General features: G+C 43.7%; 1 protein-coding gene across 3 annotated transcripts in view; it reads right to left on the reverse strand.

Moving 5' to 3' along the window:
- LOC123747058 (protogenin B) overlaps window positions 1-14,505 on the reverse strand; it is a 246,712-nt gene that overhangs the window by 14,956 nt on the left and 217,251 nt on the right. For all 3 annotated transcript variants that reach the window (XM_045729049.2, XM_069317379.1, XM_069317380.1), the window contains 2 exons: window positions 13,564-13,708; window positions 9,866-10,134 (listed from right to left, as the gene is read on the reverse strand). In XM_045729049.2, coding sequence (XP_045585005.1) covers window positions 9,866-10,134; window positions 13,564-13,708 — 414 coding nt within the window. The remainder of the gene's footprint in view (window positions 1-9,865; window positions 10,135-13,563; window positions 13,709-14,505) is intronic.

Consider the following 14,505-nt stretch of genomic DNA (forward strand, 5'->3'; position numbering starts at 1 on the left):
CTCCCCCCCCACAGCCCCAGGAACCCACAACAGAGAGCCCAGGGCAAAGCCATCCTCCACCCCAAAGAAAATGCAACAAAGAAAGGGCCGCTGGTAAAATCCAGAAGCCTCGGCAGGAGGAGCAACCTGGAATGCCTCTGTCCCCAACCCAAATGGAGCAGCCCCCGAAGTCGCATGAGTTTCATCACCAACTAAACCCTGCCCCAACCCGGAAACCTGCAGACGGTTCGAAGCAGGGAACTGGGGGGTTGGGAGGAAGAAGGGCGAACAACGCCTAACCAAAACGGGGCAGCCCCGGGGCATCCGGGTGGGAAACCAACCTAAACCTAACATGCAATGTGGATGCTGCCTGTACTCTAACCGTAATGTCATCAGAATAGTACTGGAGAACAAGCAGAGAACACGACTCACAAGACTCCGGGTCAAAGGTGTCGTTCACCCAACAGGCAGCATGACAGGCAAAAGTGGTGACTGTCACCTTGAGGCAAAGGCTCACAACAACCTTCAAACCCGCACGAGGCTGGTTGGAACTCGGAAGACGTATCCATAGGTCCACTGAGCCTCGACAGGGTTTTCCAGGCCCTGTAGGATGACTGCTATGGGAAGCCCGGGCAAGGTGTTGCTAACCGGTTAAGACCCAAAGCTAACATGGGGGAGATCCAAACACTGAAATCCCTGCGACGTGTACAATCACAAGGGACTAGCAAAGAGAGAGAAAAGAAAACTGCAAAAGTATAACGTCCCCAGAGGAAACAGGAACCAGCTGCCGCATTGGTAGGCAGGCTGCACAACACCTTGACACCCCAACCAGCGCATTACCATTCCCTACCTAAGACGAAATAAGGGCCACAAAACCCCAGCTGGCCCCAAGGGTGGGGTAAATGCAGAGCAGCAGCAAAAACCCCTCCTAGGGAAATGGTTTTCCCAAATGCACCAGGATAGAAAATCCTAACACACAAGGGCAGTACTCACAGGATGCCTGGGGAAAGGATGCCCCTAAGCTCATGCAGCCCCACTGATGAGGACACCTGGCCGCCACACACAACAACACTGCAGAGGTCACCACAAAGGCAAAACTCCGCCTATGGAAATCGAGGCCCGATAAGACGTCTGCCCTGGACCACATTAGCTAACAAACTGCAGAGCTGGGTCGCTGGCACGGGGAGGTTTGGGGCTCCCCCCCTTCCCCTCTCAGGGAGGGAAGGGCTGCGCAGACGAGTGACACTACAGTGGAGAGTGAAGTTTGCTTGTTTCCTTGGGATTGGAGGGAGTTCTGCCTCTTTATTCAGTTTTTCTTTGTACTTTTCCTAACATGTGGGGTTTATTTGTTATGCCTACCGATCTGGTTGCCTAACCACGGTTGATGGCAGATGAGGAAAACCACCAACCACAGGGAAGGTTTTCCAAGGCCAATGCTCCCTGCAACCTCGCTGAGGGGGCCAGGTTCTGGCTCATGGTCCCGGGCCAGTTGAACCCCATCGACTAATGCTCCGGTCCAATATATCACACATTAGCCCAATAGCTCCAGGGAGCCAAAGGGGCTCCCAACAAAAAAAAAAGGTCATCCATCGAAACAGAACAGGCGTGCAGGTAGCCATGAACTGCCACAGCCAGATGCAACAAATGATGCACTCACAGCCAGACAAACCAAGCATCAACAACACAAACACCCCACTGTAAGCCATACAATTCATTGGTGGGTATGTGGGCCGCGGGCCGCTCCAAGCAACAGCCTGGTGGGCCAAACTCTCACAAGTCAAGCCTGGCCTCGGGCCGGGCTTGGGGAGTAGAAGAACTCCCAGAACCCCATCAACCAGGTATCATTGCCAGAAAGGAGAAGGCTACAAACAAACAAACCACCGACCAGGGCCGAAGAATCAAAACCTGTTACCAGGAAAGAGCATGATGCTCCCCCACCTGACAACCAAAAGTGAAGAAAAACACAGTGCCCTAAAGAACAAATCGCAGACAGAAGGGGTAACCAAGAGCAGAGGGGAGAAAAGAAACACAACACCCTATTGAGAGACCAAGATGACTCATGAGGAGCATGAGCTGGCCGGAAGGGAAGAAGGAATGAGACAATTTATGAAGCAGTGTTGAGGAGACAATGACAACAAACACCAACAAGAGCAACTCCGTCAAAGCCAGGTGGGAAAAGCGACAGTATTATGCATACAATGCTGACTGACAAATAACCAAGATAAAAAGGACAAACCACAGAAACAGACACAGAGTGAACACAATGAAGAGAAATAAGGAAGTGAAAGAAGCACCAAAGAAACATCACTATTGCTATGATGAAAGACGAAGGTGAGATAACAACTAAGCAAACCATACAAATTGTGATAATAATAATAATAAATAATAATAATAATAATAATAATAATAATAATAATAAAAATAATATTATTTCACTTATGCAAGAATACAGAGATATGATACATAAACAGCAGAGAGTTCACTGGTAAATAAAGTACAATACATACAGCCATTAATATGCAGAGCAATTCAGGCATACCATGACAGACTCATGTCAGAAAGTACAGATATGCAGATTGGTTGAGAACATCGAACTAACATCGTATGTAATCTGTTGATGGAGGCAATGCTGCAGAAAAAAACAGCGTTGAATGTAATGAAACGCCATTTTCTGGGTGAGTCCCGGAGGCTTCTCGGAGCTATCCAGGCTGAATGGATATGTATATCTTTCTGGCATCAGTCAATGCATGGAGTTCTTACCTACCGGGGACCACGAGCCAGAACCTGGCCCCCTCTAGAGAGGCACGATGAGCAATGGCCTATAAGGACCCCCCCCCACTCCCCTGTGGTTGGGAGCATTCTGTGTCTGCCATCGACCGGGATAGGCACCCAGAAAAGTAGGCGCCCCAAAACAAACCCCTATTCTGGTAAAACTATTGCAACCGAAGGCCAAACAAGTGGACAGAACTCCCCAAACGAAAATTAGCAAACTAGCATGACGGCATTATGTCGCCGTGCCGTTGTCTGCGCAACTCCCCCCTCCTGAGGAGGGGGAAGGGGAAACCCCAGACCTACCCACCCGCGACCCAATTCTTAGGCTGGATGTCAAAAAGCTAGAAAAACACTGCCGACTGGAGGGAGGGTGGTATGCCGGGGAGCCTCCGGGGCTCACACAGAAAATGGCGTTTCATTACATTCAATGCTGGTTTTCTGGGGGGAGCCCTGTTGGCTTCCTGGAGCTACCTCACCAGAGATAAGGTAAAGAGGGAAGGAACCAGGAGGCGGATGCCACGCACCCTAACATAAAAACAAGACCACAGACTAAAAGAAAGGTCCTTGCCGACGACCCGGGAGAGCCGAACCCCAGAACAGGAAGGAGGAAAGTAAGGGAATCTGGGCAAACCAAAACGCATCCACAGCCCCAGAGGCCAAGACGCGCAGAGAACAACGAAGAGCCGCAACCGAACAACAAAAGAAAGCATCCCCGGCCTGACCAACCAAGCAGCAACCCAAGGACCCCTCAGGAAGCAGTAGACCCAAACATTACCCAAGAAGGAGAAGGTAGCACAATGTACACGACCAACCACAACGTGTTGCGTGGGGGTTGCACATACACAGAGACACACCATGGATATCAGGGTGCACCCAGGCACCGAAGATAGGCAAGGAAGGAGTGTCCAGAGACCAGAGACCAAGTCGAGGAAGGAGGACACAAGCACAGACCGGGGGAACGAAGGAGTGTCCAAAGATCGAGAAAAGACCCAGGCACTGAAAAACAAAAAGCACCAAAATGCGGTGCAGCGCCCTCCAGTAAAACAAGAACAAGATACATGGACAAAGTAGTCACCAAGACACACGCAAAGTGTCCAAGCAAAATACACAACACCTAACACCCCTGTTAAAAGCCAATGATGCTACCCTGTCAAGTGGGGAGGTGACAGGGTAGACAAGGATATATCATTGAAAATGGGTGGTACATGCACAAGGGGACACAGGCAGAAGCTGAGTACCCAAATGAGCCACAGACACATAGAAGAACTGTTTCAGTGTCAGTAGTCAGTAAGAGGAATGCACTAGGAAGTGATGTGGTGGAGGCAGACTCCATACACAGGTGCAAATGTAGAGAAGAAAGAACCCAGTAGGCTCAGGAAGCTGTACACCTGATGATTGACAGTCGAGAGGCAGGACCAAAGAGCCACAGCTCAACCACCGCAAGCACAACTAGGTGAGTACAATAAGGCGAGTACCCCACCAAACGGCAAGAATCAGCACCTGGCCGACAGATTCGCCAGACAGCACAATCTCACCTGCAAAACCAGAGAGACCACCGTGTCATGACACAGCTGAGCCATGCAATGTAACTGGAGCATCCCTAGTGGAGAATGTCCAGAGGTGCATGCCCAGTAGAAGACGAGGTGCATGCAGTACAGAGGCAAAGGAGGTGCCACTCAGAGCCGCCCCACACTCGCTTCAGAACACCAAGTATCCAGGGGTGGTTATGACCAGAAAGAAGAGGAGCAAAAATGGCATAGAATCCGAGAGAAAGAACGCTGAACACCAACACACGTGTACACCGCCCAAAAACAAAACGACCACCCCGGTCCCAGTGCCCGAGGTGCGAACCGCACCACCCATCTTCCGGGCGAGGCGGCTCATACACCAGTTGTATGTACACATATCGTACATACACCAGCAAGGTGTACGTACATATGTACAAGGCAAGAAAACAAATATGAAGAATATCGAAACAGGAAGGAAAGACGATGTGAATACAAAAGGACTGGAGGGAAACCTCACAGGAAGTCAACAGACATTCCAAGAATATTGGAAGCACCGAAGAGGTTCACGAACCAATGAAAACCCTGACAAACAAGCACAAGTGCACTGAGGCATATACGGGCCCAAAAACACCCCAGACAAAGGAGCGTGCAAGGATCCCGAAATGAGGGGAATAGCATCGCGACATAAGTGCGAAAAAGGCGAGGAAAGGGGTGAAAAGCACCCCCAGGGAGGACGGAACCGAACTGACCCGAAGGGACACAGAACCGATCCCAGGGAGGGGTAGACCCGAGACCAACACGAACATAGAGGAGGAAGGGAAACCCCACTCTGAGGAATTGCAAACCCCGCTCCGTGGGTACAAAACCCCAAGCGGGTCAAAAACGGGGCCTAGGCCCCCAGGTAACCCCTCCTCAACCCTGGGAACCTCTACGGCATGACATGGGGCCGAGCCGTTCCCCCAAAGCCCCAGCCCCGCAAGTAAAAGCCGAGGCAGCCATGCACAAGACTTCCATCAGCCAAGAACTGAAGGTTGGGTTGCCGGTGGGCGGGTCTGGGGCTCTCCCTTCCCCCTCCCGGGGAGGAGGGGGGTATTGTGCAGACAGCGGCGTGGCGACATGACGACATCATGCTAGTTTGCTAATTTTCATTTGGGGAGTTCTGTCCACTTGTTCGGGCTTCGGTTACAATAGTTTTAGCAGAATAGGGGTTTGTTTTGGGGCACCTACCTTTCTGGGTGCCTGTCTCAGTCAATGGCAGACATAGAATGCTCCCAACCACAGGGGGGGGTCTCTATAGGCCATTCCTCCTCGTGCCTCTCTAGAGGGGGCCAGGTTCTGGCTTGTGGTCCCCGGTAGGCAAGAACTCCATGCATTGACTGATGCCAGAAAGATATACATATCTATTCAGCCTGGATAGATCCGGAGAGCCGACGGGGCTCTCCCCAGAAATGCCCGGGATCAGACACCAGGCCAGAAGAGCCAGTAACCAAGGCTGAGCTGGCCACCACGGGGGCCAGAGAAGCTGCAAGAGAGGACAACAGAAATTGTCTACAGCATCAAAATGGAAGGGGCAATCCTTGGAAAAAGGCAAGCTACACCCGTTGTGAAATGCAGGCCTTGCTCCAAAACTGTCAGAGGCTTCCTCGGAGCCTAGCTCAAGGATTAGGGGAGTGTGTACAATATATACACACAACGAAACCAAACAGACAATGGAAGCAAAAAAGTCATTTGGCTGTTTCAGCGCTTTGCTTTCTTTGACCCTAGCATTTGTGTATATTACTTTGCTTACTTTCTAGATGTTTGTTTGGTGAGGGTGATCATAATAATCCCTTGCTCTCTGTCCCTCTGTGAGGAGGCCAGGATCTGGCTCTGGTCCCTGGTAAGCCATACAGGACTCCTAAGGCTGATGTACTCAGTTAGGGAGCTACCTCAGCAAGTTAGCTTCAGGAAGCCACTGTTTACACCTCCAGAAAAAACAAAACAATTCTATTAACATTAACCCCTGGACTGCACACCTGTTAATACCTGTCAACATCCCTGTGCACAAGAAAAAAAAAATCTATCTAATATTGTCAAAATGCATTCCCTGATCATGGGAAGTTTTACCAGTGAAGTACCACAGGGTTCAATTCTAGCACCAGTAATGTTCATTATCTAAATGAACAATCTACCAGAATGAATACAGAATTATATGAACATGTTTGCTGATGATACCAAGCTGCTAGGGAAGATAAGAAACCTAGATGATAGTCATGCTCTTCAAGAAGACCTGGACAAAATAAGTGTATGGAGCAACACTTTAACGGATGGACACTCAAGTGAATAAATGCCACTTTATCACACACAACCTACAAATTAGGTAAAAAATCTTTAAAGAATTCTGATAAAGAAAGAGATAAAAGGATGGTTCAAGATGAAAAACTGTCACCTGATGATCACATAAAGAACATTGTGCGAGGAGCGTATGCTACGCTTTCCAACTTTGTACCCGGCAGGTAGAAAACAGTGGGTCATAATCAGAGATGTATCAGGCTGGTGAAGTGGCAAAAATAAGAAAAATCATTCAAGACTCTAATTAAGGCTATTAAGTCCATATACACTGTCTATGTGAGCTCCTTACTAGAGTATGAAGCATCGGCATGAAACCAACATCTTGTGATGTACAAAAGGCAACTTTGAATAAGTTCTGAGGTATACAACTAGATTAATACCAGAAGTGAGAGGTCTCAGTTATGAGAACAGGTTCATAGTATTCAATTTCACAACCTTAGAGAGAAGAAAGTGGGAATATGATCACTACATACAAGATACTGAAGGAATGGACAATGTCACAGAAATGAGCCTGTTATTAATATTTTTTGTATGTAGAGTGAGTACTCCTGTCAATGGTAAGCCAATCAAGGAAGTAACAGAAATATTGGCTCTTAACTTGGTTACTGATAAGTTTATGGGACATTCTGACAGAAGACCAAGTTGAAAAATTAAGTGACAATGTACGAAGCGTGGAACCACTCAAAAGAAACAGTACAATTACAACAAAGTGCTGCCTTGAGATGGCTATTTATGGGGTAGCTAGTGGGTAAGCCTAATCCATGGCTAGCATGCGAGTTTCTTCTGTGGCCTAGACGGACCGATCACATGCAATCCCCCCAGTTCCGCCGTCTCACCTAGGGGTTTGCAAAAGTCTCACCTTGCAAAAGCTAGCAAAATGTGCACGATTAGGTTCTGCATTTTCCCCAAAAAATCTGTCCCCCTCATAATCAATAATGCTTATTGCAGACGAGGAGTCACAATAACGTGGCTGAAATATGTTGACCAAACCACACACTAGAAAGTGAAGGGACGACGACGTTTCGGTCCGTCCTGGACCATTCGCAAGTCGATTGTGCTTATTTGTTTATTATTTACAGATCAACTGGCATCTTCCTCTCTAATACTGTACTGTATTTTTATTTTTTATTTATAAGTTGGAGGAATTTTTCATCTTTAACCACCGTGCTGCACTGAGTTTATTGTGAAATTCCCCCGGTGCGCATGAAATAGTGTTCCAAAAAAATTATTTTTTCTTCGTAAAATGATAAATTCCCTTCCCTGAATGTGTCTATGTAAAAATAAATACCAAATTTCACTTACTTTGGCTGTGGGGACGTGGACAAGGTGCATTGTGACATCATCAGGGCCTGGTCGCCCGTGCGTGACTCGCCCAGACACGGTCGCGCGGGCCATTCAAACATCAGGTGTTACCACAAATATATTTTCAATTATTTGTTTTATGTATTTCCAATGTGGTTTTATTTGTTTTTTTTATCGTATATGATGCATATTTGTGTCCTTTACAATATGTATACAGTAGAACATTCATAATATTCCATGGAATTGTGATACATGTGTCAGTAATGTGTCCACAATAAATGTTTATTGTAGCAATATTACCTGTTAAAAATTCCCTAAAATTACAATATGTACAGTTTCACACACTATTTACACAGTAACACTCAGTACTTCGGAAGTGAGTAATAATCAAGGAAGTAGTCCATGGTACACAGCGCAATTTTGCTCTCAGTGCAACAGGTACAGATAAATTTTCGCTTCCTGTTTCTTCATTCTGCGTGCTTGCAAATAACGCACTCACGTACACCCTTGGCTTTAGTACTTGTAGGTTGTATGTAGCCAAGCTTGTAAAGCATAAGGTAGTATTGAAAAGATTATAGGAAAAGATCAATTTGTAAGGTACTCTTGAAAAGATTGCTTTGTATGGTCCCACACAGGAAGAGATTCAGCTTGCCTCAAAGAGTGTCCATCAGTCAGAAAGAGATTCAGCTAGCCTCAAAGAGTGACCGTCAGTTAGAAAGAGCTTCAGGAATTCTTGAAAATATCTATAGAAAACACCACCATGGAAGCCGCTAACACTGTTCATCTATGCTACTTGTATCTGATGCATCATCACTGAATGCAGAAAATGATTCATCTATTATCATCTAAATAAATTGGAGATGGCATAGGATTGCAAGGGGTGATGCTCAGAGCTACAACTGGATACGCTCGCTGTATTGTCCTCATAGGTGCTGTATCACTTGCATCCGACCTTTGTGTTAGGTCCTTATTGCACTTAGCTTCACCAATATTATGACCCTTATGTTCTTCAAACAATGTGGTTTGAATTTCACGGACAGAGCGTTATCTTTCAACACCGCGTCGGACAGGTGTTTGGGAGCCAGAGGCGCGTGCGCCACCCATGGTTGCTCATTCAGTACTAACCCAGCCAGCAGCCCTAGGGCATTCTGGGAATTTTTTCCAAGATGGCTGCCTCTCACTGGAGGTCCTAAGAGTCCATTTCATACACAACCAACCTCGTACACATTTAGAATTGGTATCCAAAAATCGAAAAGAGTTTTTTCGGTTGGCGCAGTATCCCGCTGACCGAGAATACTCGGTTGGCGCAGTTAAGTGGTTAATCAATTATATATCCATAGCAATGGCTGCAATAACTGGCTATTATATTTACCGGTGGAGAGGCTGCACGTTTTGGGTCCACCACCAATTGAATATATATTGTATTTATATACAACAAATCATGTTTTCCTAATAAAACTAGTCAGAAATCACTTTCATAAAATGTATGATGAAACATGATAAAAAAAAAAAAAATTCACACAATATCCTTGTAAATTAAATGGGTGTTATATGCTGGAAAATATGGGAGGAGTTCTTACAATATATCCTGAGATCCACAGTGATAGTTACACAAACAATTGTGCAAACTTATGTTTTCTGCACTTAAAGGTGGGAAAGCTCTTAAATTGAACTATATTTGAAGAGAAGGGGAAGAGGGAGGGGGGAGAGGGAGGGGAAGCATGCATAGTGAAAGTAAAGCATTACATGTTGACCAGAATGGTCAATATCAAAACTTAACGAAGCTCAAGTAACCATACAAAGTTAAATGTAATTTTTCATACTCCTACAATTAAAATCAGTATATTTAGTAAAAGAATAAATATATTATACCTCTGAATTATTTATTTTAATGTGCCACCATTTTCTAGGCATGTATATATATATATATATATATACAGTAATTTTATAAAGTGATACACTGCCAAGCTTACCTTAGTATCAAGTGGCGGAGACTTAAAATCTGCAGGTATCTGAGTCAACATTGGAATATATACTTCCATTTCTTGTGCTTCAATGTCAGACTGTGTATCTGGTTGTCCAATATTCATGCCCTGTGTACTCCTCTTGCCATTTATATGACCATTTCCATTACAAGCCAATACTCGTGGTTGAGATGGTATGTTACGGAACTTGATCAAATAAATAATTATGGGTATAATCAACAGCAGAAATACAAATGCCACCGAACCAGAGATAAGATCTGAAAAGATGAAAAATCCAGCACTGAATGTAATGAAACGCCTCTTTGTTATGAGACCCTTCACTGACTAGCTACAGGGACTCACCGAGAGCATCCTCCGAGAAAAGAAAGGAAAGTTTAAATATTTTTAGTAAATAATAATTTAAAGTCCACTGCTCACCCATGACTTATTTATTAAATGGAATATCTTTAATCCATGGGGTTGAGACAAAGCTATTTCTAAATTATCAAATCTGTACAGTATTTAAATTTATATACACTTGGTACCAAACTGCTAGCTGTGTATGGCATAAATTTTATCAGTATATAATTTAACCATAAATCCATCTCGTCTATAACTCACATTCATGTGTTTGAAATTTTCTAGGAACCAGCTTCAACTAACAGGGATGATTTAAAGTACAGTACTGTACTGTGTAAGATTTAAAAGTCCCACGCATATACAGGGCTCACATTTGCTTCCTCAGGCCTGCGGTAAACAGATGCCATCTTGGAAAAATTGTAGGCACTGACCCTATAGTGTGAGGGGTCTCATTATTGAGAGAGCAACTGCGAGTAGCGTATGTCACAGCAGCTCACGACAACACCGTACAACCTGTGCCCACGGCATCACTTAATTGTAAAGAAATAAACAAATGACTGATTGATAAAGACTATATCCAATAATTCAGATATCAGTAAACACAATGCTGGATGTTCACAATGTTCACAGTACAAGGTAGACATTCACAGCACAGAGCCACTGTATATGCGTGGATTTATGCCTCATGAAACATGATGTCATGTTTTTCAGAAAATAAACTTGTTGAAAACTATTCATATTCATGATTTAGTGACCTGAAATCTGATAATAGCAGCGTGTAGCTTGAGTTAGCGATGTGCATAGCATATCATGAGGAATTTTGCTGCATCAGGTTGCATTGTCTGCTGGCATCATCTGCTTGATACCAGCTTGATGGGGTTTTGGGAGTTCTTCTACTCCCCAAGTCTCGCCCCAGGCCAGGCTTAACTTGTGAGAGCTTGGTCCACTAAGCTGTTGCTTGGAGCGGCCAGTAGGCCCGCATATCCACCACAGCCCGGTTGGTTCGGCACTCCTTGAAGAAAATCATCTAGTTTTCTCTTAAAGATGTCCACGATTATTCCTGTAATATTTCTTATACTCACTGGGAGGATGTTGAACAACCGTGGATCTCTGATGTTTATACAGTGTTCTCTGATTGTGTCTATGGCACCCCTGCTCTTCACTGGTTCTATTCTGCATTTTCTTCCATATCGTTCACTCCAGTATGTTGTTATTTTACTGTGTAGCTTTGGGACCTGGCCCTCCAGTATTTTCCACGTACTCTATATATTATTTGATATCTCTCTCGTCTCCTTTCTATTGAGTTCATTTGGAGAGCTTTCAGACAATCCCAATAATTTAGGTGCTTTATCGCTTCTATGTATGCCATATATGTTCTCTGTATTCCCTCCATTTCAGCACTCTCTCCTGCTTTGAACGAGAAAGAGAGTACTGAGCAGTACTCAAGATGGAACAGTACAAGTAATTTGTATAATACAACCATTGTGATGGGATCCCTGGATTTGAAAGTTCTCGTAATCATCCTATCATTTTTGTGGCTGATGCAATATTTGCTTGGTTATGCTCCCTAAACATTAGGTCGTCAGAAATTATTATTCCCAAATCCTTTACATGCTGCTTTCCTACTATGGGCAGATTTGATTGTGTTTTGTATCCTGTATTATGTTTAAGGTCCTCATTTTTACTGTACCTGAGTACCTGGAATTTATTTCTGTTGATACCTGGTTGATGGAGATCTGGGAGTTCTTCTACTCCCCAAGCCCGGCCTGAGGCCAAGCTTGACTTGTGAAAGTCTGGTCCACTAACTTATTTAACATCATGTTATTTTCTGTTGCCCAGTCTAAAACTTTATTTATATCTGCTTGAAGTTATTCAATGCCTTCAGCAGATGTAATTTTCATGCTGATTTTTGTGTCATCTGCAAAGGATGATACAAAGCTGTGACTTATATTTTTATCTATATCTGATATGAGAATAAGGAAAAGCAGTGGTACAAGGACTATACCTTGAGGTACAGAGCTTTAAACTGCGCTTGGACTCAATTTTATATGGTTGACTGTTACTCTTTGCGTTCTGTTCGAGAGAAAACTGAGTATCCAGCGTCCTTCTATACCGGTTATTCCTAGTGACCTTATTTTGTGTGCTATCACTCCATGGTCACAGTTATCGAATGACTTTGCCAAGTCTGTGCATACCACATCTGCATTCTGATTTTCTTCTAATGCCTCAGTGACTTTGTCGTAGTGGTCATCTGCCAATAATGTGTGTTAATTCTGTTCTTGTATTTTATAACCACACCCACCAGAACTGCATAGTTTTTATTTTAATTTATTTATTTTTATTTATTTATATATACAAGAGTTCTTACATTCTTGTACAGCCACTAGGGCGCATAGCTTCGGGCAAGTCCTTAATCCTAATTTTTCCCGGAATACGACCCGCTAAATCATTTAACAACCAAGTACCCATTCACTGCTGGGTGAACAGAGGCTACAGTTAAGGATTGGCACCCAGTTTTGGGAGCCAAGTTTCTGAATTGATTGTTCGGAAATTGTTTTCCAGAATGGGCTTGATCACAATTAGTCTATGCTTCTGAGGTTACAATGAATTTCCTAAACAATACTATTGCACAGCCTTAACCATCATCTGTAAGTCAATTACGAAGCTAAATTTAATTTCATTTACCAAATTAGTACAGTATAGTATAACATAAATATTGTGTACCACTGAGGAGGGTCATTAACAAAAATTACATTTTGGTTCAATCATCACAATTTTTTCCTTGTTTGTCATTGTGTTGAATTTTTACATTAATTTGTTTTCTGCTTCAGCAGTACATAATCTAATTCAATAGAATTTTAAAACTTTATTCATAAATGTTTAAACATTTATAGTTGAGTTAGTTTACACAAAATTACATCATATTATTTACCTAAGAAAAAGTCATAGTAATTGCCTAGTCATATTAGGCAAGTCAGCATAGGCATAGTAGTCAGCCTAGTCGTTAGCAGTCTCCGTGGTGTAGTGGTAAGACACTCGCCTGGCGTTCCGCGAGCGCTATGTCATGGGTTCGTATCCTGGCCGGGGAGGATTTACTGGGCGCAATTCCTTAACTGTAGCCTCTGTTTAACGCAACAGTAAAATGTGTACTTGGATGAAAAAACGATTCTTCGCGGCAGTGGATCGTATTCCAGGGACCATAGGATTAAGGACTTGCCCGAAACGCTACGCGTACTAGTGGCTGTACAAGAATGTAACAACTCTTGTATATATCTCAAAAAAAAAAAAAATATGTAAATCTACATATCCAATATTAAAAGCATTTATGTTTTATGTTCAATACTTACAGAGATTTTGAGTGGATAAGCTTGGGTCAGGATGAAGGATAGCTGGAATTGTGGCAGAGAGAGGCTGTGTTGTCGCTCCACACCCAATTGCCGTACATCCACGGATACTAAACCAATACTCAGTATTGGAAACCAATCCTCCTACCTAGATATGAAAATCGAGCATTGAATGAAATGAAACATAAATTTCTGAGTGAGCCCCAGTGGCTCCCTGATGCTATCTCACTTCAGGGGGCCACCACAGGTTTCCCTCAGAGAAGGTATCAAATGTTCATAATATGAATGAATAAATTACCATTTCAGAAAACAAAAATGATATCATTCTGTATATACTAAATAGGATCTTTATGACACAAATAGTACAAATGCATTACATAGACAGCTTGCAATAAATAACAACAGATCAACTTCTGCACAATTATTTTGTTTTTACCCTTCATTGCAATTTCACTTACAGGGAGTGAACCAAATGTATAAAATTTCTAATGTACATTCATACACACATCACTAATATAAAATATGGCAAAAAAGTTTTGTACAGACTACAACACATCTTGAGCTTGAAGTCAAAGTTGCTTTGCCAGATGGCACATGCAAATCTCGCTTGCTTTTTGTGGGGGGTTATTAATTTGAATTTATATAAATTTTTATATTTATATCCTGTATTATTTGTACTAGGTACTAGGCCTACCGGGGACCACGATCCAGAACCTGGCCCCTTCAGAGAAGCACCAGGAGCAATGGACTATAGAAACCCCCATGTGGTTGGTAGCATTCTATATCTGCCATTGACTGGGTCAGGCACCCAGAAAGGTAACCACCCTAAAACAAACCCCTATTCTGGTTAAAATATTGCTACTGAAAGCTGAACTAGTGGACAGAACTCCCCATATGAAAACGAGCAAATGAGCATGATGTTACCATGTCGCTGCGCCGCTCTCT

This window comes from Procambarus clarkii, chromosome 87 (assembly GCF_040958095.1).
Source record: "Procambarus clarkii isolate CNS0578487 chromosome 87, FALCON_Pclarkii_2.0, whole genome shotgun sequence".
NCBI lineage: Eukaryota > Metazoa > Arthropoda > Malacostraca > Decapoda > Cambaridae > Procambarus > Procambarus clarkii.